At 50.1% G+C, this 21,339-nt stretch overlaps 1 protein-coding gene across 3 annotated transcripts in view; it reads left to right on the top strand.

Annotated features, from left to right (window-relative positions):
• LOC139278449 (arf-GAP with GTPase, ANK repeat and PH domain-containing protein 1-like) overlaps window positions 1–21,339 on the top strand; it is a 578,697-nt gene that overhangs the window by 441,016 nt on the left and 116,342 nt on the right. For all 3 annotated transcript variants that reach the window (XM_070897250.1, XM_070897260.1, XM_070897241.1), the window contains exon 11: window positions 2,683–2,851. In XM_070897250.1, the coding sequence (XP_070753351.1) occupies window positions 2,683–2,851 (169 nt within the window). The remainder of the gene's footprint in view (window positions 1–2,682; window positions 2,852–21,339) is intronic.

Consider the following 21,339-nt stretch of genomic DNA (forward strand, 5'->3'; position numbering starts at 1 on the left):
GTCTTTTTTGGGTTGGAAATCGGTGGTTAGTGGTGTGCCACAGGGATCGGTGCTGGGACCACAACTGTTTACAATATACATAGATGACCTGGAAGAGGAGACAGAGTGTAGTGTAACAAAATTTGCAGATGACACAAAGATTAGTGGGAAAGCGGGTTGTGTAGAGGACACAGAGAGGCTGCAAAGAGATTTAGATAGGTTAAGCTAAGGTTTGGCAGATAGAATACAATGTTGGAAAGTGTGAGGTCATCCACCTTGGGAAAAAAAACAGTAAAAGGGAATATTATTTGAATGGGGAAAAATTACAACATGCTGCGGTGCAGAGGGACCTGGGGGTCCTTGTGCATGAATCCCAAAAAGTTAGTTTGCAGGTGCAGCAGGTAATCAGGAAGGCGAATGGAATGTTGGCCTTCATTGCGAGAGGGATGGAGTACAAAAGCAGAGAGGTCCTTCTGCAACTGTACAGGGTATTGGTGAGGCCGCACCTGGAGTACTGCGTGCAGTTTTGGTCACCTTACTTAAGGAAGGATATAGTGGCTTTGGAGGAGGAACAGAGACGATTCACTAGGCTGATTCCGGAGATGAGGGGGTTACCTTATGATGATAGATTGAGTAGACTGGGTCTTTACTCGTTGGAGTTCAGCAGGATGAGGGGTGATCTTATAGAAACATTTAAAATAATGAAAGGGATAGACAAGATAGAGGCAGAGAGGTTGTTTCCACTGGTCGGGGTGACTAGAACTAGGGGGCACAGCCTCAAAATACGGGGGAGCCAATTTAAAACCGAGTTGAGAAGGAATTTCTTCTCCCAGAGGGTTGTGAATCTGTGGAATTCTCTGCCCAAGGAAGCAGTTGAGGCTAGCTCATGAATGTATTCAAGTCACAGATAGATAGATTTTTAACCAATCAGGGAATTAAGGGTTACGGGGAGCGGGCGGGTAAGTGGAGCTGAGTCCACGGCCAGATCGGCCATGATCTTGTTGAATGGTGGAGCAGGCTCGAGGGGCTAGATGGCCTACTCCTGTTCCTAATTCTTATGTTCTTATTAGCAGCCATGATGGTGCAGGCTCGAAGGGTCAAATTGCCTACTCCTGCACCTATTTTCTATTGGCAGATCCCAGACCCCCTCGACCCCAGACCGCCCGACCCCCGACCCCAAACTGGGCTGACCCCACACCCCCCCGACCCCAGACTGTCCCGACCCCAGACCGCCCGACCCCCGACCCCAAACTGGGCTGACCGCACACCCCCCCGACCCCAGACCATCATGACCCCAGACCGTCCCGACCCCAGACTGCCCCGACCCCAAATCGGGCTGACCCCACACCGCCCCGACACTGTCTGATACCCTTTTGCTATAATGGGACAGGTGCAATGTGAGTCTCTCAGTGATGTGGAGTCTGCATCCTAACACTGCAGGGTGGATGTGAAGGGGTTGGGCTCCTCGCGATTGGCCTTTGATTCCTGCGATAATGGAGAAGGAGCTGATTATGTTGCAGTTTGTGAATGTACATTCTCTATCACCCCAAACTCTGATAATCATCTTATTTCTTAATTATTGTTGATCCAAGTCAGCTTTTCTGCCCTGTACAAAATATAACCTCAAGGGATCATACTGTATTTACAAATCCAGGACATTCAATCACCGATCACTTATTATTCATCATTCCTTCTCTTCATATTCTTAATATCCACCTGCCACCCACCTTCTCCCCATATCCCCAACACCACCTACCCACCTTCTATATCCCTCAACCCCACCTACCCACCTTCTATATCCCTCAACCCCACCTACCCACGTTCTCTCTGTATGCCCAACCCCATCTTCTCCCATATCCCCCAGCCCCTCCTAACCACGTTCTTCCATATTACCCCAACCCCATCTTCTCCCATATCCCCAACCCCTCCTAACCACGTTCTTCCATATTACCCCAACCCCATCTTCTCCCATATCCCCAACCCCTCCTAACCACGTTCTTCCATATTACCCCAACCCCACCTTCTCTCCATATCCCCAACCCCTCCTAACCACGTTCTTCCATATTACCCCAACCCCATCTTCTCCCATATCCCCCAACCCCTCCTAACCACGTTCTTCCATATTACCCCAACCCCATCTTCTCCCATATCCCCCAACCCCACCTATCCACGTTCTCTCCGTATCCCCAACACCACCTACTCACATTCTCCCCATATCCTCCAATCCCACCTACTCACATTCTCCCCATATCCTCCAATCCCACCTACCCACCTTCTCCTATATCCCTCAACCCCACCCTTTCTCCACATATCCCCAGTTCCTTCTCTCTCCAGAAAAGCAGATCATTGTCTCCTGATCCCATGTATACTGTTGTTATAGTGATAACTTCATTTCATAACTTGGTTGGTCTTTGGGTGATGCAGTTCCCCGACTTCACTACTTACTCCCAATGTCCTCACTGTGATCTCGAGCCCCTGGGATTTGAATCCTTGGTCATTGGAAACAATTTGTCCGGATCAGTTCTGTCGATCCCTTCATAATTCGTGAAAGCTTCAGTTCATCGGCTAAAAATCACTTGTTGTTCAGTGAGGCCCAAGCTGAGGTACTGTATGTTGCGTCGTGTTGCCTGGTGCCAGGGTGGTTTATGCTGCGGCCTCGGGGACAGGGACAGCTCCTAATGCTCTTTCTCTGCTGCCCGTTAGGATTACATGCAGAACGTTCACGGCAAGGAAATTGACCTGCTGCGGACGACGGTGAAGGTCCCGGGTAAGAGGCCTCCCCGGGCGACAGCGGGTAATGCACCCAGCGCCAGTCCCAAGACCAACGGACTCACCAAGGACAGGAGTAACCTGCAGCTGGCTGGCAATCAGGGTAAGTGATGGTGCCTTGCGGCACACTCGGTGGGTGGGGTGTTCTTACACTCGCTGGCTGTGCCGAGCTTTGGATCAGTGCTGGTGTGAGATCGGTGCTCCTGTAAGGTCCGTGCCGGCCGGTGCTGATAGAAGTAGAAGATCTGCATTGGTTCATTGCCGGATGAGAAGCTGGGGGATTGTCCCTGTTTGAAGATCGGGTGGATGTCAGATCATTGAGCGAGGGATGTTGGTGATTGGGGGGTGGGGGGGCGGGCGGGCGAGGGAACTCTTTGGTGTTGTGTGAAGGGGGTTGTGGTGCGGGTGATATGTAATGACTGGTTCTCCAGCATATGTCATTCCTGGTATTTTCCTGTCTAACACAGTGAATGATGAGACTCTGTGGAATAGGAAACTGGGAGCAGCTCCTATTCCACTGTCGGCTGCCCGCTGTCAGGCTCCTGATGTAATGCTGTGGAGGGATCTTCCTGTTGTGATCCCCTGAGTCCTTGCTTTCAGACTGTTGGTGTAAGATTGTTCAGTGGTAGTCACTACAGTGAGGTATACCGTCACATGAGGCCACCGCTGGTTTCATCCCAATCAGGGACCCCTTGGATCAGCAGAGCCTGCCAGGGGAGGGGCGTTGGAGTCTTCACATGGGAGGCAGAGGGATTGTTGGTTATTGAGGCTTTCAGTCAACTGGACTTCATCAACAGCAAACCTCGGGCCTCGAGCCCTAACCCGCACACACCCGACCCAGGTATCACACAGTACTTGGGGCAAAGCTCCACATGAAAATCCCCTTCATTTTATGAACAAAATTGGGTTTTCTGTGGGGTTCCAGGTGTGCAAAGTCTCAACATAATGGCAGTGGTCAAAGGATCCTGTGCCAGTGGTCAGAGCGTCGTGTGTCAGGGTCAGAGCATCGTGTGTCAGGGTCAGAGCATCGTGTGTCAGGGTCAGAGCGTCGTGTGTCAGGGTCAGAGCGTCGTGTGTCAGGGTCAGAGCGTCGTGGGTCAGAGGGTCGTGTGTCAGAGGGTCATGGTCGTGTGTCAGAGGGTCGTGTGTCAGGGTCAGAGGGTCGTGTGTCAGGGTCAGAGCATCGTGTGTCAGAGGGTCGTGTGTCAGGGTCAGAGGGTCGTGTGTCAGAGGGTCGTGTGTCAGAGGGTCGTGTGTCAGAGGGTCGTGTGTCAGGGTCAGAGCATCGTGTGTCAGGGTCAGAGGGTCGTGTGTCAGAGGGTCGTGTGTCAGGGTCAGAGGGTCGTGTGTCAGGGTCAGAGGGTCGTGTGTCAGGGTCAGGGGGTCGTGTGTCAGGGTCAGAGGGTCGTGTGTCAGAGGGTCGTGTGTCAGGGTCAGAGCATCGTGTGTCAGAGGGTCGTGTGTCAGAGCATCGTGTGTCAGGGTCAGAGCATCGTGTGTCAGGGTCAGAGCGTCGTGTGTCAGGGTCAGAGCGTCGTGTGTCAGGGTCAGAGGGTCATGTGTCAGGGTCAGAGAATCCTGTGCCAGGGGTCAGAGCGTCGTGTGTCAGGGTCAGAGGTCGTGTGTCAGGGTCAGAGGGTCGTGCGTCAGGGTCAGAGGGTCGTGGGTCAGAGTTCAGAGGGTCGTGTGTCAGATTGTAAGCTCGATCGAGGAGGTTGATTATTTTAATTTCGGGTTTTTTTCTCTGGTGCTTTTACTTTATTTTCCAATCAGTAAAATGAAATGTATAAATTAGTTCCGGGGTCACTCGGTTGGAACAAAGTGCTTATTAATGTACAGTCGATTAATGTTTTCTCTGGAGCAAACCTGTGGTTTGAAATTCAGTCATGTGACATTTGCTACTTCCGATTCTGTGTCAGCTGGCCTTGGGTCAGTCGAGTTTTACTCTTTAAACAAATGGACTTGGCAATGAGATGGTCAGTAAATGATCCCTTGTTGGATGGCACTAGATGGGTCTTTCACCCGACTGAAGAAAATCAAGCTGGGTCTAGACTGGATTGTGGCACAGTGAGATGTATTAGGGGTGTGTGTCAGTGGGCAGTGACAGTGTATTAGGGGGGTGTGTGTATCAGTGGGCAGTGACAGTGTATTAGGGGTGTGTATGTCAATTGGCAGTGACACCGTGTATTAGGGTTGTTTGTGTCAATGGGCAGTGACAGTGTATTATGGGGGTGTGTGTGTGTCAATGGGCAGTGACACAGTGTATTAGGGGTGTGTGTGTGTGTCAGTGGGCAGTGACAGTGTATTAGGGGTGTGTGTGTCAGTGGGCAGTGACACAGTGTATTAGGGGTGTGTGTGTGTGGCAGTGACAGTGTATTAGGGGTGTGTGTGTCAGTGGGCAGTGACAGTGTATTAGGGGTGTGTGTGTCAGTGGGCAGTGACATAGTGTATTAGGGGGGGTGTCAGTGGGCAGTGACATAGTGTATTAGGGGGGGTGTCAGTGGGCAATGACGGTGTATTCGGGGGTGGTTGTGCGAATGGATACTAATACACTGCACATGGGTCGGTATAGACCAAACTCCAGTTCGGAGAATGCTGCCCTGCTGAGAATGGGGCGGTAACTCCGCTGGCCATGTTCCAGTCTCTGTCACTGTTGCATGGGTTTTTGCAGTGACTGGCAAGAGCAGGCAAGGTAATTATCGGCTTGTGCCGAATGTGTTTAGTGGAGCGAGCGTCCTGTATATTTCATGTCTCGGCAGCTCAGTCCTGGTCCCACCGGATGCTGCTGGAGTTACGGGGGGACAGATTCAGACACGAATTCCCAGAAAGGTTAATTAGGCTGGAGGAAGGGAAAGAGATGAGAATAGTGCACGGGAGACTCTGTTTTCAAATCAGACCTCACAAACAATTAACCTTTAGAACAAATATAGGTTGTGTAGGAGGGGAGTGGGTGATCCATTAGAGAGATGTGACTGGGAGGATTTTTGCTAATGGTTAATGCCTCATCTTTCAGGCATATTTAGATTCTTGGGTGGCAAGCAAATTAACCCTTTGTGTGCCCAGCCGATGGCCAGCATTAAAATAACACCAACTGAAATTCTAGATGTTGTGTGCGGCAGAGCTCTGGACTGGTTGCAATAGTGCGGGGGGAAGTTCGGGAGGCTGGTGTGGGAAGTGAAAAGGTTGAGTCTTGACGGAGCACGATCTTGGTTCAGGGCTACATGGGGATGACGGAGGGGAGATGGGCAAACCTCCTGTGGTGAAGGAAACACTCTTGGTGATGGAGTTGTTGTGAGGTTTGAAGCTCGGTGTTTACCAGGATACTGAAGTTGTGTCCATGACCTGTTCATACAGTCGGAGCAGCCTTGGAGGGGAATGGAGATGTTGGCAGGAGCTGCATAACTTGGAGTTCATTCTCCCTGTGTTCAGTTGGAGTATGTTCCAGTTTGTTCGCAACTTGATGTCAGAGAGGTAGTTTGACAGCACACAGGCTGCCGTGAAAGGAAGAAAAGAGGTGTTTATTCCTCATCCTATCACATTACAGAAACATCTCATCCAAAACACTGCTGCCTGTGTCCTAACTCGCACCAAGTCCCGCTCACCCATCACCCCAGTGCTCACTGACCCGTGTCCTAACTTGCACCAAGTCCCGCTCACCCATCACCCCCTGTGCTCTCTTACCTACATTGGCTCCCTGTCCGGCAATGACTCGATTTTTACATTTTCATCCTTGTTTTCAAATCACTCCATGGTCTCGCCCCCTCCCTATCTCCTGTAATCTCCTCCAATCTCCTCCAGCCCCTAACCCTGCGAGATGTTTGCGATCTTCCAATTCTGGCCTCTCCCGTCATCCTTGATTTCCATCGCTCCACTATTGGTGGCCGTGTCTTCAGCAGCCGAGGCCCCAAGCTCTGGAACTCCTTCCCCAAACCTCTCCGCCTCTCTACCTCTCTCTCCTTATTTAAGACACTCCTTAAAACCTACCTCTCGTGTCCTGATTTCTCCTTATGTGGCTCGGTGTCAAATTTAGTCTGATGATGCTTCTGTGAAGCACCCTGGGACGTTTTACTACATTAAAGGCACTATATAAATTTAAGTTGTTGTGTTACGATACAGATCAGACACAATCTGCTTGAATGGCAGAACATGCTCGAGTAAACATAGAAACATAGAAAATAGGTGCGGGAGTAGGCCATTCAGCCCTTTGAGCCTGCACCACCATCAATAAGATCATGGCTGATCATTCCCTCAGTACCCCTTTCCTGCTTTCTCTCCATACCCCTCGATCCTTTAGCCGTAAGGGCCACATCTAACTCCCTCTTGAATATATCCAATGAATTGGCCTCAACAACTCTCTGCGGCAGGGAATTCCACAGGTTAACAACTCTCCGAGTGAAGAAGTTTCTCCTCATCTCAGCCCTAAATGGCCTACCCCTTATCCTTAGACTGTGTCCCATGGTTCTGGACTTCCCCAACATTGGGAACATTCTTCTCGCATCTAACTTGTCCAGTCCCGTCAGAATCTTATAAGTTTCTATGAGATCCCCTCTCATCCTTCTAAACTCCAGTGAGTAAAGGCCCAGTTGATCCAGTCTTTCTTGATATGTCAGTCCAGCCATCCCGGGAATCAGTCTGGTGAACCTTCACGGCACTCCCTCAATAGCAAGAATGTCCTTCCTCAATGTAGGAGACCAAAACTGTACACAATACTCCAGGTGTGGCCTCACCAAGGCCCTGTACAACTGTAGTAACACCTCCCTGCCTCTGTACTCAAATCCCCTCGCTATGAAGGCCAACATGCCATTTGCCTTCTTAACCGCCTGCTGTACCTGCATGCCAACCTTCAATGACTGATGTACCATGACACCCAGGTCTCGTTGCACCTCCCCTTTTCCTAATCTGTCACCATTCAGATAATAGTCTGTCTCTCTGTTTTTACCACCAAAGTGGATAATCTCACATTTATCCACATTATACTTCATCTGCCATGCATTTGCCCACTCACCTAATCTATCCAAGTCACTCTGCAGCCTCATAGCATCCTCCTCGCAGCTCACACTGCCACCCAACTTAGTGTCATCCGCAAATTTGGAGATACTACATTTAATCCCCTCGTCTAAATCATTAATGTACAGTGTAAACAGCTGGGGCCCCAGCACAGAACCTTGCGGTACCCCACTAGTCACTGCCTGCCATTCTGAAAAGTCCCCATTTATTCCTACTCTTTGCTTCCTGTCCGTTAACCAATCCTCAATCCATGATAGTACAGGTGCAACGTCGAGAATATGGAATCCGGACTCCGGGATGATCGGTGACAGGGTTGTCCGAAACCTGTAAAATGTTGGGGAATCCAGACCCGACGACCCTGTCGACCTCGCTGCTGCTGCCGTTACCTCGGGGCCTCCTTTGCAGTGCTCCGCCCGACGACATCCCCAGCAATCCGGCCCGCCCGACAACCTCCTCGGCAGGACCCCACCCAATTACAGCATCCTCGGCGGGGCCGGACCGCTCGAACAGCTCCTCGGCGGGAATTCCCCTCCAGACGTTCCAAAATCCGGAAATACCCGAACCTGGGCTCAGGTGTTTCCGGATTCGTGACGTCAGAAACAAATCGAAGTCCGGAAAAGCCCGAAATCTGGAACTGCCTCGGTCCTGAGGGTTCCAGATTTTAGGCGCTGCACCTGAACGATCATGGATTGAGGATTGGTTAACGGACAGAAAACAGAGAGTAGGAATAAACGGGTCATTTCCAGGTTGGCAGGCTGTAACTAGTGGGGTACCACAAGGATCAGTGCTGGGGCCCCAGCTATTCACAATCTATATCAATGATTTGGATGAGGGGACTGAGTGTAATATATCCAAGTTTACTGATGATACAAAGCTCGGTGGGAATGTAAGTTGTGAGGAGGATGCAAAGAGGCTTCAAGGGGATATAGACAGGCTCAGTGAGTGGGCAAGAACATGGCAAATGGAATATAATGTGGAGAAATGTGAAGTTATCCACTTTGGTAGGAAAAATAGAAAAACAGAGTATTTTTAAATGGTGAGAGATTGGGAAATGTTGCTGTTCAGAGGGACCTGGGTTCCTTGTACACCAATCACTGAAAGTTAACCTGCAGGTACAGCAAGTGATTAAAGCAAATGGGATGTTGGTCTTTATTACAGGAAGGTTTGTGTATAAGAGTAAAGGTGTCTTACTGCAATTATATAGGGCCCTGGTGAGACCACACCTGGAGTATTGTGTACAGTTCTGGTCTCCTTACCTAAGGAAGGATATACTTGCCATAGAGGGAGTGCAACGAAGGTTCAGCAGACTGATTCCTGGGATGGGGGGATTGTCCTATGAGGAGAGATTGAGCAGACTAGGCCTATATTCTCTAGAGTTGACAGAGCTTGACAGGGTAGATGCAGGGAGGGTGTTTCCCCCGGGCTGGGGAGTCTAGAACCAGGGGTCACAGTCTCAGGATAAGGGGTCGGCCATTTAGGACTGAGATGAGGAGGAATTTCTTCACTCAGAGGGTGGTGAATCTTTGGAATTTTCGGCTGTGGAGGCTCAGTCGTTGAGTATATTGAATGGCGGAGCAGGCTCGAGGGGCCGAATGGCCTACTCCTGCTCCTATTTCTTGTGTTCTATATATGCAGCACTTCTGAACCACGTTTGTGAATAAAATCCAGGGTGAAAAGTGAGGAGCTGGGACTCTGCTCCGTATCTCCAGCCACCTGACTGGGGTTTGTTTGTTACTGTTGGGAATCTGTTGCAATGCGAACATTAGAGAGTGTGATGGCAATTCAGTCAATGGTACAATGGGTCAATAATCACTGAAAACCCAGGGTCAGAGGTTAAATCTGTGCCATTGACTTTATATCATGTTGACTGTACAGATTAACATCTCTTTTGATGTGAAAATTTCCGCTGACATTCAGTGTGACAGGCAGTGGTTGGTACAGATAAGATGTCTGTGTGGACAATAGGTGCAGGAGCTGGCAGGCAGTCACATTACAGAGCTGACAGGATAAGGTATGATGGTTCTGTGCTATTTATATTTGAGAGCTGCCTCCCGTGGAAACCGTCCCAAAACTCCGTCAATTCCATTTGGAGTCCAGGCTGCCTCATTTGCGCCAGAGTGATATCAGTGGAGATGCAATGCAGTCACTCGCAGCACAGCTCCCATTCAACCGTCAAAAACACGTGAACTGGTCATTCTTCTCGTTGTTGGTGGGATCTTGCTGCGTGTAAAGTGGCTGCCCTGTTTGACTGCAGTGATCTTTGAGCAATTCACGGTTTTTGAAGTGCATTGGGGAGTTTCCAAGTGATGGGATAAGATGCCATACACACTCTATCTTTAAGGCCAGTACCCGGCCCAGTCCCCAGTCATGTTCACAAGATCGGTACAGGTGAGAGAGGCCATTTGGCCCATCTTAATTCCTCCATCCAAAACAGCCAGAATAGCACCCCCTCCGTTGGTGTTGCGCACGTGATTCCTGGAATCTTTCCGTCTTCACTCTGTCCATTCCAAGCCTCGATTATTCTCCGTGTGAAGGACCTGCTGCTATCAGCCCGACAATGACCTTTCACGAGTTTGAACCTGTGACCCATTGCCCTGCTCCCACTGATTAATTTAAAATACTGTTCCGGACTAACCTTTGCTGTACCATTTACTATCTCGTGCCCTCTCTAAGATCACCTCTCAGATGCCTCCTTTCCAGGTTGAATAGTCCATTCTCCCTCCATAACTCAGACCCTAACCCTGGGGTCAGTCTCATGGCTCTTCTCTGTCCAGCGCTTGAATGGCTCCCTCGTGTCTCAGTGACCAGAACTGGACCCAGTGCTCAAGGTGGGTCTGACCAGAACTGGACACAGGGCTCAAGGTGGGTCTGAGCAGAACTGGACACAGTGCTCAAGGTGGGTCTGACCAGAACTGGACACAGTGCCCAAGGTGGGTCTGACCAGAACTGGACACAGTGCTCAAGGTGGGTCTGACCAGAACTGGACACAGTGCCCAAGGTAGGTCTGACCAGAACTGGACACAGTGCTCAAGGTGGGACTGACCAGAACTGGACACAGTGCTCAAGGTGGGTCTGACCAGAACTGGACACAGTGCCCAAGGTGGGTCTGACCAGAACTGGACACAGTGCTCAAGGTGGGACTGACCAGAACTGGACACAGTGCCCAAGGTGGGTCTGACCAGAACTGGACACAGTGCTCAAGGTGGGACTGAGCAGAACTGGACACAGGGCTCAAGGTGGGTCTGACCAGAACTGGTCACAGTGCTCAAGGTGGGTCTGACCAGAACTGGACCCAGTGCTCAAGGTGGGTCTGACCAGAACTGGACACAGTGCTCAAGGTGGGACTGACCAGAACTGGACCCAGTGCTCAAGGTGGGACTGACCAGAACTGGACCCAGTGCTCAAGGTGGGACTGACCAGAACTGGACACAGTGCTCAAGGTGGGACTGACCAGAACTGGACACAGTGCTCAAGGTGGGACTGACCAGAACTGGACACAGTGCTCAAGGTGGGTCTGACCAGAACTGGACACAGTGCTCAAGGTGGGACTGACCAGAACTGGACCCAGTGCTCAAGGTGGGACTGACCAGAACTGGACCCAGTGCTCAAGGTGGGACTGACCAGAACTGGACACAGTGCTCAAGGTGGGACTGACCAGAACTGGACACAGTGCTCAAGGTGGGACTGACCAGAACTGGACACAGTGCTCAAGGTGGGTCTGACCAGAACTGGACACAGTGCTCAAGGTGGGACTGACCAGAACTGGACCCAGTGCTCAAGGTGGGACTGACCAGAACTGGACCCAGTGCTCAAGGTGGGACTGACCAGAACTGGACACAGTGCTCAAGGTGGGACTGACCAGAACTGGACACAGTGCTCAAGGTGGGACTGACCAGAACTGGACACAGTGCTCAAGGTGGGTCTGACCAGAACTGGACACAGTGCTCAAGGTGGGTCTGACCAGAACTGGACACAGTGCCCAAGGTGGGTCTGACCAGAACTGGACACAGTGCTCAAGGTGGGACTGACCAGAACTGGACACAGTGCCCAAGGTGGGTCTGACCAGAACTGGACACAGTGCTCAAGGTGGGACTGAGCAGAACTGGACACAGGGCTCAAGGTGGGTCTGACCAGAACTGGACACAGTGCTCAAGGTGGGTCTGACCAGAACTGGACCCAGTGCTCAAGGTGGGTCTGACCAGAACTGGACACAGTGCTCAAGGTGGGACTGACCAGAACTGGACCCAGTGCTCAAGGTGGGACTGACCAGAACTGGACCCAGTGCTCAAGGTGGGACTGACCAGAACTGGACACAGTGCTCAAGGTGGGACTGACCAGAACTGGACACAGTGCTCAAGGTGGGACTGACCAGAACTGGACACAGTGCTCAAGGTGGGTCTGACCAGAACTGGACACAGTGCTCAAGGTGGGTCTGACCAGAACTGGACCCAGTGCTCAAGGTGGGTCTGAGCAGAACTGGACACAGTGCTCAAGGTGGGACTGACCAGAACTGGACACAGTGCTCAAGGTGGGTCTGAGCAGAACTGGACCCAGTGCTCAAGGTGGGTCTGAGCAGAACTGGACACAGTGCTCAAGGTGGGACTGACCAGAACTGGACACAGTGCTCAAGGTGGGTCTGACCAGAACTGGACACAGGGCTCAAGGTGGGTCTGACCAGAACTGGACCCAGTGCTCAAGGTGGGTCTGAGCAGAACTGGACACAGGGCTCAAGGTGGGACTGACCAGAACTGGACACAGTGCTCAAGGTGGGACTGACCAGAACTGGACACAGTGCTCAAGGTGGGTCTGACCAGAACTGGACACAGTGCCCAAGATGGGTCTGAGCAGAACTGGACCCAGTGCTCAAGGTGGGTCTGACCAGAACTGGACACAGTGCTCAAGGTGGGACTGACCAGAACTGGACACAGGGCTCAAGGTGGGTCTGACCAGAACTGGACCCAGTGCTCAAGGTGGGTCTGAGCAGAACTGGACACAGTGCCCAAGGTGGGTCTGAGCAGAACTGGAGGGGGATGACTCATCAGGGGAGGGCAGCAGCAGCCAAGTTCATGGCACCGTGGCTGGCTCTGCTGCACAGGAGGGCAGGAAAAAGAGTGGTAGAGCGATAGTGATTGGGGATTCAATTGTAAGGGGAATAGATAGACGTTTCTGCAGCCGCAACCGAGACTCCAGGATGGTATGTTGCCTCCCTGGTGCAAGGGTCAAGGATGTCTCCGAGCGAGTGCAGGGCATTCTGAAAAGGGAGGGTGAATAGCCAGTTGTCGTGGTGCACATTGGTACCAACGATATAGGTTAAAAAAAGGGATGAGGTCCTACGAGACGAATTTAAGGAGCTCGGAGCTAAATTAAAACGTAAGACCTCAAAAGTAGTAATCTCAGGATTGCTACCAGTACCACGTGCTAGTCAGAGTAGGAATCGCAGGATAGCTCAGATGAATACGTGGCTTGAGCAGTGGTGCAGCAGGGAGGGATTTAAATTCCTGGGGCATTGGAACCGGTTCTGGGGGAGGTGGGACCAGTACAAACCGGACGGTCTGCACCTGGGCAGGACCGGAACCGATGTCCGAGGGGGAGTGTTTGCCAGTGCTGTTGGGGAGGAGATAAACTAATATGGCAGGGGGATGGGAACCAATGCAGGGAGACAGAGGGAAACAAAAAGGAGACAAAAGCAAAAGACAGAAAGGAGATGAGTAAAAGTGGAGGGCAGAGAAACCCAAGGCAAAAAAACAAAAAGGGCCACTGAATATAAAGGGGCTGTAGGAGGGGTCAAAACTAAAAATCATGGTTTTAAAAACTAATATTAAAACACTACCTAAACGCACGCAGCATTCGAAATAAAGTAAATGAGTTGACAGCACAAATCATTACAAATGAGTATGATTTGGTGGCCATCACAGAAACGTGGTTGCAGGGTGGCCAAGACTGGGAATTAAACATACAGGGGTATCTGACGATTCGGAAAGATAGACAATAAGGGAAAGGAGGTGGGGTAGCTCTGTTAATAAAGGATGATATCAGGGCAGTTGTGAGAGACGATATTGGCTCTCATGAACAAAATGTTGAATCATTGTGAGTGAAGATTAGAGATAGTAAGGGGAAAAAGTCACTGGTGGGCGTAGTTTATAGGCCCCCAAATAATAACTTCACGGTGGGGCGGACAATAATCAAGGGAATAATGGAGGCATGTGAAAAAGGAACGGCAGTAGTCATGGGGGATTTTAACCTACATATCGATTGGTCAAATCAAATCGCACGGGGTAGCCTGGAGGAGGAATTCATAGAATGCATACGGGATTGTTTCTTAGAACAGTATGTTACAGAACCTACAAGGGAGCAAGCTATCTTAGATCTGGTCCTGTGTAATGAGACAGGAATAATAAACGATCTCCTCGTAAAAGATCCTCTCGGAATGAGTGATCACAGTATGGTTGAATTTGTAATACAGATTGAGGGTGAGGAAGTAGTGTTTCAAACGAGCGTACTATGCTTAAACAAAGGGAACTACAGTGGGATGAGGGCAGAGTTGGCTAAAGTAGACTGGAAACACAGACTAAACGGTGGCACAATTGAGGAACAGTGGAGGACTTTTAAGGAGCTCTTTCATAGTGCTCAACAAAAATATATTCCAATGAAAAAGAAGGGCGGTAAGAAAAGAGATAACCAGCCGTGGATAACCAGGGAAATTAAGGAGAGTATCAAATTAAAAAGCAATGCGTATAAGGTGACCAGAACTGGACCCAGTGCTCAAGGTGGGTCTGACCAGAACTGGACACAGTGCTCAAGGTGGGACTGACCAGAACTGGACACAGTGCTCAAGGTGAGTCTGACCAGAACTGGACACAGTGCTCAAGGTGGGTCTGACCAGAACTGGACACAGTGCTCAAGGTGGGTCTGACCAGAACTGGACACAGTGCTCAAGGTGGGTCTGACCAGAACTGGACACAGTGCTCAAGGTGGGTCTGACCAGATCCCAGTACATAGAAACATGGAAACATAGAAAATAGGTGCAGGAGTAGGCCATTCGGGCGTTCGAGCCTGCACCACCATTCAATGTGATCACGGCTGATCATTCACTTCAGTCCCCATTCCTGCTTTCTCTCCATATCCCTTGATCACGACCTGCTCTGACTTGTACTCTCCTGCTTTGGCTCGGTCTAGTCCATTCCCTTCTTGGTTTGTTGATTGCTGTTGTTGTGGACATTGGTTGGATGTCTTGAACAGGAGTCTCAGGCTCCCACGTCTCTTTCAGCTTCTTTCTGTTGTTCCTTTGAAGAAGTGTCCATTCGCCCTCAGAGGGCTTTGTTGTGTTTGAGTGCCGGGTCTGTGTGTTCACTGCCCTGAGAGTGGTCAGGAGTAGACCTGCTGCAAGTGGGGTATACTCACTGACATAGGCATATATCGCCGTTCCTTCATCGTCGCTGGGTCACAATCCTGGAACTCCCTCCCTAACAGCACTGTGGGAGCACCTTCACCACACGGACTGCAGCGGTTCAAGAAGGCGGCTCACCACCACCTTCTCAAGGGGCAGTTACTGTGGCCTTGCCAATGACACCCACATCCAAAATAAAATAAAGTTTTGAGGAGAAAATTCCATGGGAATTCAAGGTGGGACTTTTCCCGGATCCCAGGAGCAGCCGCTGGAGGCAGCAGTGAATGCAGGCATCTTGTTACATTCCTCTCAGAGGCCAGTGGGGTCCAGAAACGTCTTTCCATCAAATGTGGTGCCAAGTTTCCCCAGTGCCTCCGGGCGGAAATGCACTGCGTGGCATGGGAGTGAGCAAAGCAGACCATCAGGGCACCACAGTCGGCTTCAGCAGCTCTCGATTCGGGACTAGAAATTGACCAGGGCTTCTCTGCTGATCCACTGACGAGGGACACCCTGCTAGAAAGTGTGTGTGTGTGCACGTGTGTCTGTCTGTGTGCACGGCTGGAGTGCCTGAACGCGTGTGTGTGTGTGGACTTTGGCTGAGGAAAGAATTGGCCCTGACTGTGATGCCCACTGTGGTCAAGTATCCAGCCGACACGCGCTGCCTCGACTCACTAACGAGGATCAGAGCCATGGGGCCGTCACCCTGCAAGGCTCAGGATAGGAGAGAAAATTGGCAAAGGTAGAATTTGCAGCCGACTCATGGTTAGCTCGGTGTTAATGCAGCGCAAACACCGTGTGCAATGTGACCTGTACAGTCACACAGCATGAGGCACGGTTGCTGTTTGCTGCAGCCCAGCCCAGCTCGGCTCAGCCCTGCCCACCCAGTCCGGCCCAGCCAAGCCCGGCCTGACCTGGCCCTGCCCAGCCCAGTCCTACCCTGCCCGCCCAGCCCAGCCCAGCACTGGCCCGTTGCTCTTAGTCTCAGTCAGCCAGACTGACAGGATCCTGCTGTAGGAATTGGCCGCTCCGCAGATGTTGGTTAAGATCAGCAGGGTGATTGAGGCAAGTGAAGCAGATGACCTGTGCAGATCAGTATTACACAGAGCAAAGATTCTTCACCAGAGGCTCCCGATGTGTTTAAGCAAGTTATGACTTGGTGTGGTAGAAAGACCGCGAATTACATGGAAAAGGAGCAGTTGAAGGCATTAGTGGTAACGCCTCATTATCCCACGATGTGTATAATGGTGTTAACACAACGTGAGGTCTGAGGAGTGCTGTGCCTCATGAATTCCTGACAGAATCCTCCGGCCGCCTGATGTCAATTTGGGAGAAAACTCCTCAACTAACGGCAGCCTCAATGACCAATACCGGGGTGTGGAGGTGGCAGGTATTGACGGGAAGGCCGGACGTTGGGTCAGAGAGGGGCTTTGTCCTCATTTGTACTCGAGAAGCTGAACCGCAGAATACTAAACGTCACGGAGCAGAGTGTGTGTTCGGTGGGGAGGCAGGAAGAGAAATGAATCCTTCGCCTGAGACAGACCCTTGGAGCTTCTAAACTCTGGCTGGATCCAAAGCTGGGACCAGGTCGGGCAGCGAGGCGCAGGGCTCTGTCTGTCCTTTGCTGCTGTTGAAAATTCATTGAAAAACTTCCATATTGCCAGAGACAGAAACAAACCAGGCGACCAATTTTAAAAATCCCTTTAGTATCCTTGATTACACTTAAGTAATCTTCAGACAGCCTGCTCAAAAGACCGGGCCGTCCGGGGGGGGGGGCAAACGCGGGCCGTTCTGGGGGGCCAAACGCGGGCTGTCCGGGGGTCAAATGCGGGCCGTCCTGGGGGACCAAACGCGGGCCGCCCTGGGGGACCAAATGCGGGCCGTCCGGGGGGGGCCAAACGCGAGCCGTCCTGGGGGGCCAAATGCGGGCCGTCTGGGGGGACCAAACGCGAGCCGTCTGGGGGGGCCAAACGTGGGCCGTCTGGGGGTCAAACGTGGGCCGTCCGGAGGGCCAAACACGGGCTGTGGGGGCCCAAACGCGGGCCGTCCGGGGGCCAAACGCAGGCCGTCCGGGGGGCCAAACGCGGGCCGTCCGGGGGGCCAAACGCGAGCCGTGGGGCCCCAAATGCGGGCCGTCCGGGGGTCGAACGCGGGCCGTCCGGGGGGCCAAACGTGTGCCGTCGGGATTGTGATGTCTACTCGTGTCACTGAACAGAGTTTCCGGTAAGAGTCTTACTGAGCTGGAGCAAAAGCAATTTCTACATGTTCTGTAATTCCGGTTTGAGTCAGAGGAACATTAGGAACAGGACGAGTCCATTCAAAGTTAACAAGTCACCCCTCTGGATGGGATGCATCCTTGGATGCTGAGGCCACGATCTTCCTTGGATATGGGAGTAGTGCCAGAGGACTGTTACTCCCTTGTTCAAAAAAAGGTGAGCGGGTTAAACCCAACAACCACCAGTTAGTCAGTCTGCCATCAGCGGTGGGGGAACTTTAATCCAGGATAAAATTAATTGGCACTTGGAAAAGTATGGGCTAATAAATTAAAACCAGTGCAAATTTGTTCAAGGGCAAATAATGTTTGACTAACTTGCTTTAATTCTTTGATGAAGTAACAGAGAGGGTTAATAAGGGCAGTGTGGTTGATGTGTTTCTGGACTTTCTAAAGGATAAAGTGCCACATAACAGACTTGTTAGCAAAATTGAACACATGGGATTAAAGGGACAGTGGCTGTGAGGATAAGAAATGACTTTAAGAGCAGAGAGCAGTGGTGAAGGGTTGCTTGTCAGACTGGAGGAAGGCAGACAGTGGTATCTCCAGGAGTTGGCATTAGGACCACTGCTCTTTTTGATAGATGTTAATGGTCTGTATTTGGGTATACAGGGCACAGTTTCAAAGTTTGCAGATGACACAAAACATGGAAACGTAGTAAACAATGATGAGGATAATAACAGACTGTAGAAGGACAGAGACAGGGCAGATGACACTTAATGCAAAGAAGTATGAAGTGCTTCATTTTGGTCGGGAGAATGAGGAGAGGCAATATACACTAAATGGTACAGTTTTAGCGAGGGTGCAGGGACAGAGGGACCCGGTGGGTGTACACACGCACATCTTTGAAGGTGGCAGCACAGGTTGATGAGGCTCTTAAAAAAGCATACGGGATCCATGGGCTGTACAAAAGCAAGGAAGTTATGCCAAACCTTTATAAAACACTGGTCCGGCCCCAGCTGGAGTATTGTGTTCCATTCTGGGCACCACACTTTTGGAAGGATGCCAAGTTCTTGAAGTTAGTGCAGAAAAGATTCACTACAATGGTTCCAGGGATGAAAGAGTTTGGTGGAGAAGCTGGGGTTGTTCTCCTTCGAGCAGAGGAGGTTAAGAGTAAATTTGATAGAGGTGTTCAAAATCACGCCCGGTTTTGATCGAGTAAATAAGGAGAAACAGTTTCCAGTGGCCGGAGGGTCGGTCACCAGAGGAAACAGATTTAAGATGATGGGCAAAAGAACAAGAGGTGACATGAGGAACATTAGTTACACAGCGCGTTCTTATGATCTGGAATGCGCTGCCTGCAGGGCAGTGAACATAAGATCATAAGAAAATAAGAATTTGGAGCAGGAGTCGGCCATTTGGCCCCTTGAGCCTGCTCCGTTATTCAATAAGATCACGGCTGATCTGAACTTGGGCTCAGCTCCATTTCCCTGCCCGCTCCCCATAACCCCTTATCCCCTTATCGCTCTCAAATCTGTCTTTCTTCGCCTTAAATATATTCAATGACCCAGCCTCCACAGCTCTCTGGGGCAGAGAATTCCACAGATTTACAATCCTCTGAGAGAAGAAATTCCTCCTCATCTCAGTTTTAAATGGGCGAACCCCTATTCTTAAGGTATGCCCCCTAGTTCTGGATTCCCCCACATGTGGAAACATCCTCTCTGCATCTACCCTGTCAAGCCCCCTCATTATCTTATATGTTTCAATAAGATCACTTCTCTTTCTTTTAAACTCCAATGAGTAGAGGCCCAACATACTCAACCTTTCTTCATAAGTCAACCCCCTTATCTCAGGAATCAACCAAGTGAACCTTCTCTGAACAGCCTCCAATGCAAGTATATCCTTCCTTAAATACAGAGACCAAAACTGTACGCAGTACTCCAGGTGTGGCCTCACCAATACCCTGTACAGTTGGAACAACTTCCCTGCTTTTATACTCCATCCCCCCTTGCAATAAAGGCCAACATTCCATTGGCCTTCCTGATCACTTGCTGTACCTGCATACTAACTTTTTGTGTTTCATGCACAAGGACCCCCAGGTCCCTCTGTACTGCAGCACTTTGTAGTTTCTCTCCATTTAAATAATCATTTGCTTTTTTATTTTTCCTGCCAAAGTGGATAACCTCACATTTTCCCACATTATACTCCATCTGCCAAATTCTCGCCCACTCACTTAGCCTGTCTATATCCCTTTGCAGATTCTTTGTGTCCTCCTTACAACTTGCTTTCACATCTATCTTTGTATCATCAGCAAACTTGGTTACATTACACTCGGTCCCTTCATCCAAGTCATTAATACAGATTGTAAATAGTTGAGGACCCAGCACTGATCCCTGCGGCACCCCACTAGTCACTGTTTGCCAACCGGAAAATGATCCATTTATCCCGGCTTTCTGTTCTGTTAGTTAGCCAATCCTCTATCCATGCTAATATATTACCCCCAACCCCGTGAGCTCTCGTCTTAAGAACATAAGAAATAGGAGCAGGAGTAGGCCATTCGGCCCATCGAGCCTGCTCCGCCATTTAATATGATCGTGACTGATCTGATCATGGACTCAGCTCCACTTCCCTGCCCGCTCCCCATAACTCTTTACTCCCTTATCTCTCAAAATCTGTCTGCATCCGCCTTAAATATATTCAATGACCCAGCCTCCACAGCTCTCTGGGGCAGAGAATTCCACAGACTTACTAGCTTCTGAGAGAAGAAATTTCTCCTCATCTCAGTTTTAAATGGGCGGCCCCTTATTCTAAGACTATGTCCCCTAGTTTTAGTTTCTCCTATGAGTGGAAATATCCTCTCTGCATCCATCTTGTCGAGCCCCCTCATTATCTTAGCAGTTTCAATAAGTTCACTTCTCATTCTTCTGAACCCCAATGTACATAGGCCCAACCGACTCAACCTGTCCTCATAAGTCATCTCCGGAATCAACCTAGTGAACCTTCTCTGAACAGCCTCCAATGCAAGTATATCCTTCCTTAAATACGGAAACCAAAACTGTACGCAGTACTCCAGGTGTGGCCTCACCAATACCCTGTACAGTTAGAGCAGGACTTCTCTGCTTTTATACTCCATCCCCCTTGCAATAAAGGCCAACATTCCATTGGCCTTCCTGATCACTTGCTGTACCTGCAAACTAACTTTTTGTGTTTCATGCACAAGGACCCCCAGATCTCTCTGTACTGCAGCACTTTGCAATTTTTCTCAATTTAAATTATAATTTGCTTTTCTTTTATTCCTGCCAAAGTGGATAACCTTACACTTTCCCACATTATACTCCATCTGCCAAATGTTTTCCCACTCACTTAGCCTGTCTTCTATCCCTTTGCAGATTTTTTGTGTCCTCCTCACAATTAGCTTTCCCACGCATCTTTGTATCATCAGCAAACTTGTCTACATTACACATCTTGTGCAGTAACCTTTTATGTGGCACCTTATCGAATGTCTTTTGAAAATCCAAATACACCACATCCACTGGTTCCCCCTTATCCACCCTGCTCGTTACATCCTCAAAGAATTCCAGCAAATTTGTCAAACATGATTTCCCGTTGAGAAAACCATGCTTACTCCGCTTGACTGTATTATGCTTTTCCAAATGTCCTGCTACTGCTTCCTTAATAATGGGTTCCAGCAATTTTCCAACGACACGTGCTAATCAGAGTAGAGGGAGCAGGATAGTTAGAATAAATACGTGGCTTGAGCAGTGGTGTAAGAGGGAGGGATTCAAATTCCTGGGACATTGGAACCAGTTCTGGGGGAAGTGGGACCTGTACAAAATGGACGGTCTGCACCTAATTCTAAAAGGACAAAGGGTGTTAAAAAAACAAGCCTGAAGGCTTTGTGTCTTAATGCAAGGAGTATCCGTAATAAGGTGGATGAATTAACTGTGCAAATAGATGTTAACAAATATGATGTGATTGGGATTACGGA

This window comes from Pristiophorus japonicus, chromosome 1 (assembly GCF_044704955.1).
Source record: "Pristiophorus japonicus isolate sPriJap1 chromosome 1, sPriJap1.hap1, whole genome shotgun sequence".
Lineage (NCBI taxonomy): Eukaryota > Metazoa > Chordata > Chondrichthyes > Pristiophoridae > Pristiophorus > Pristiophorus japonicus.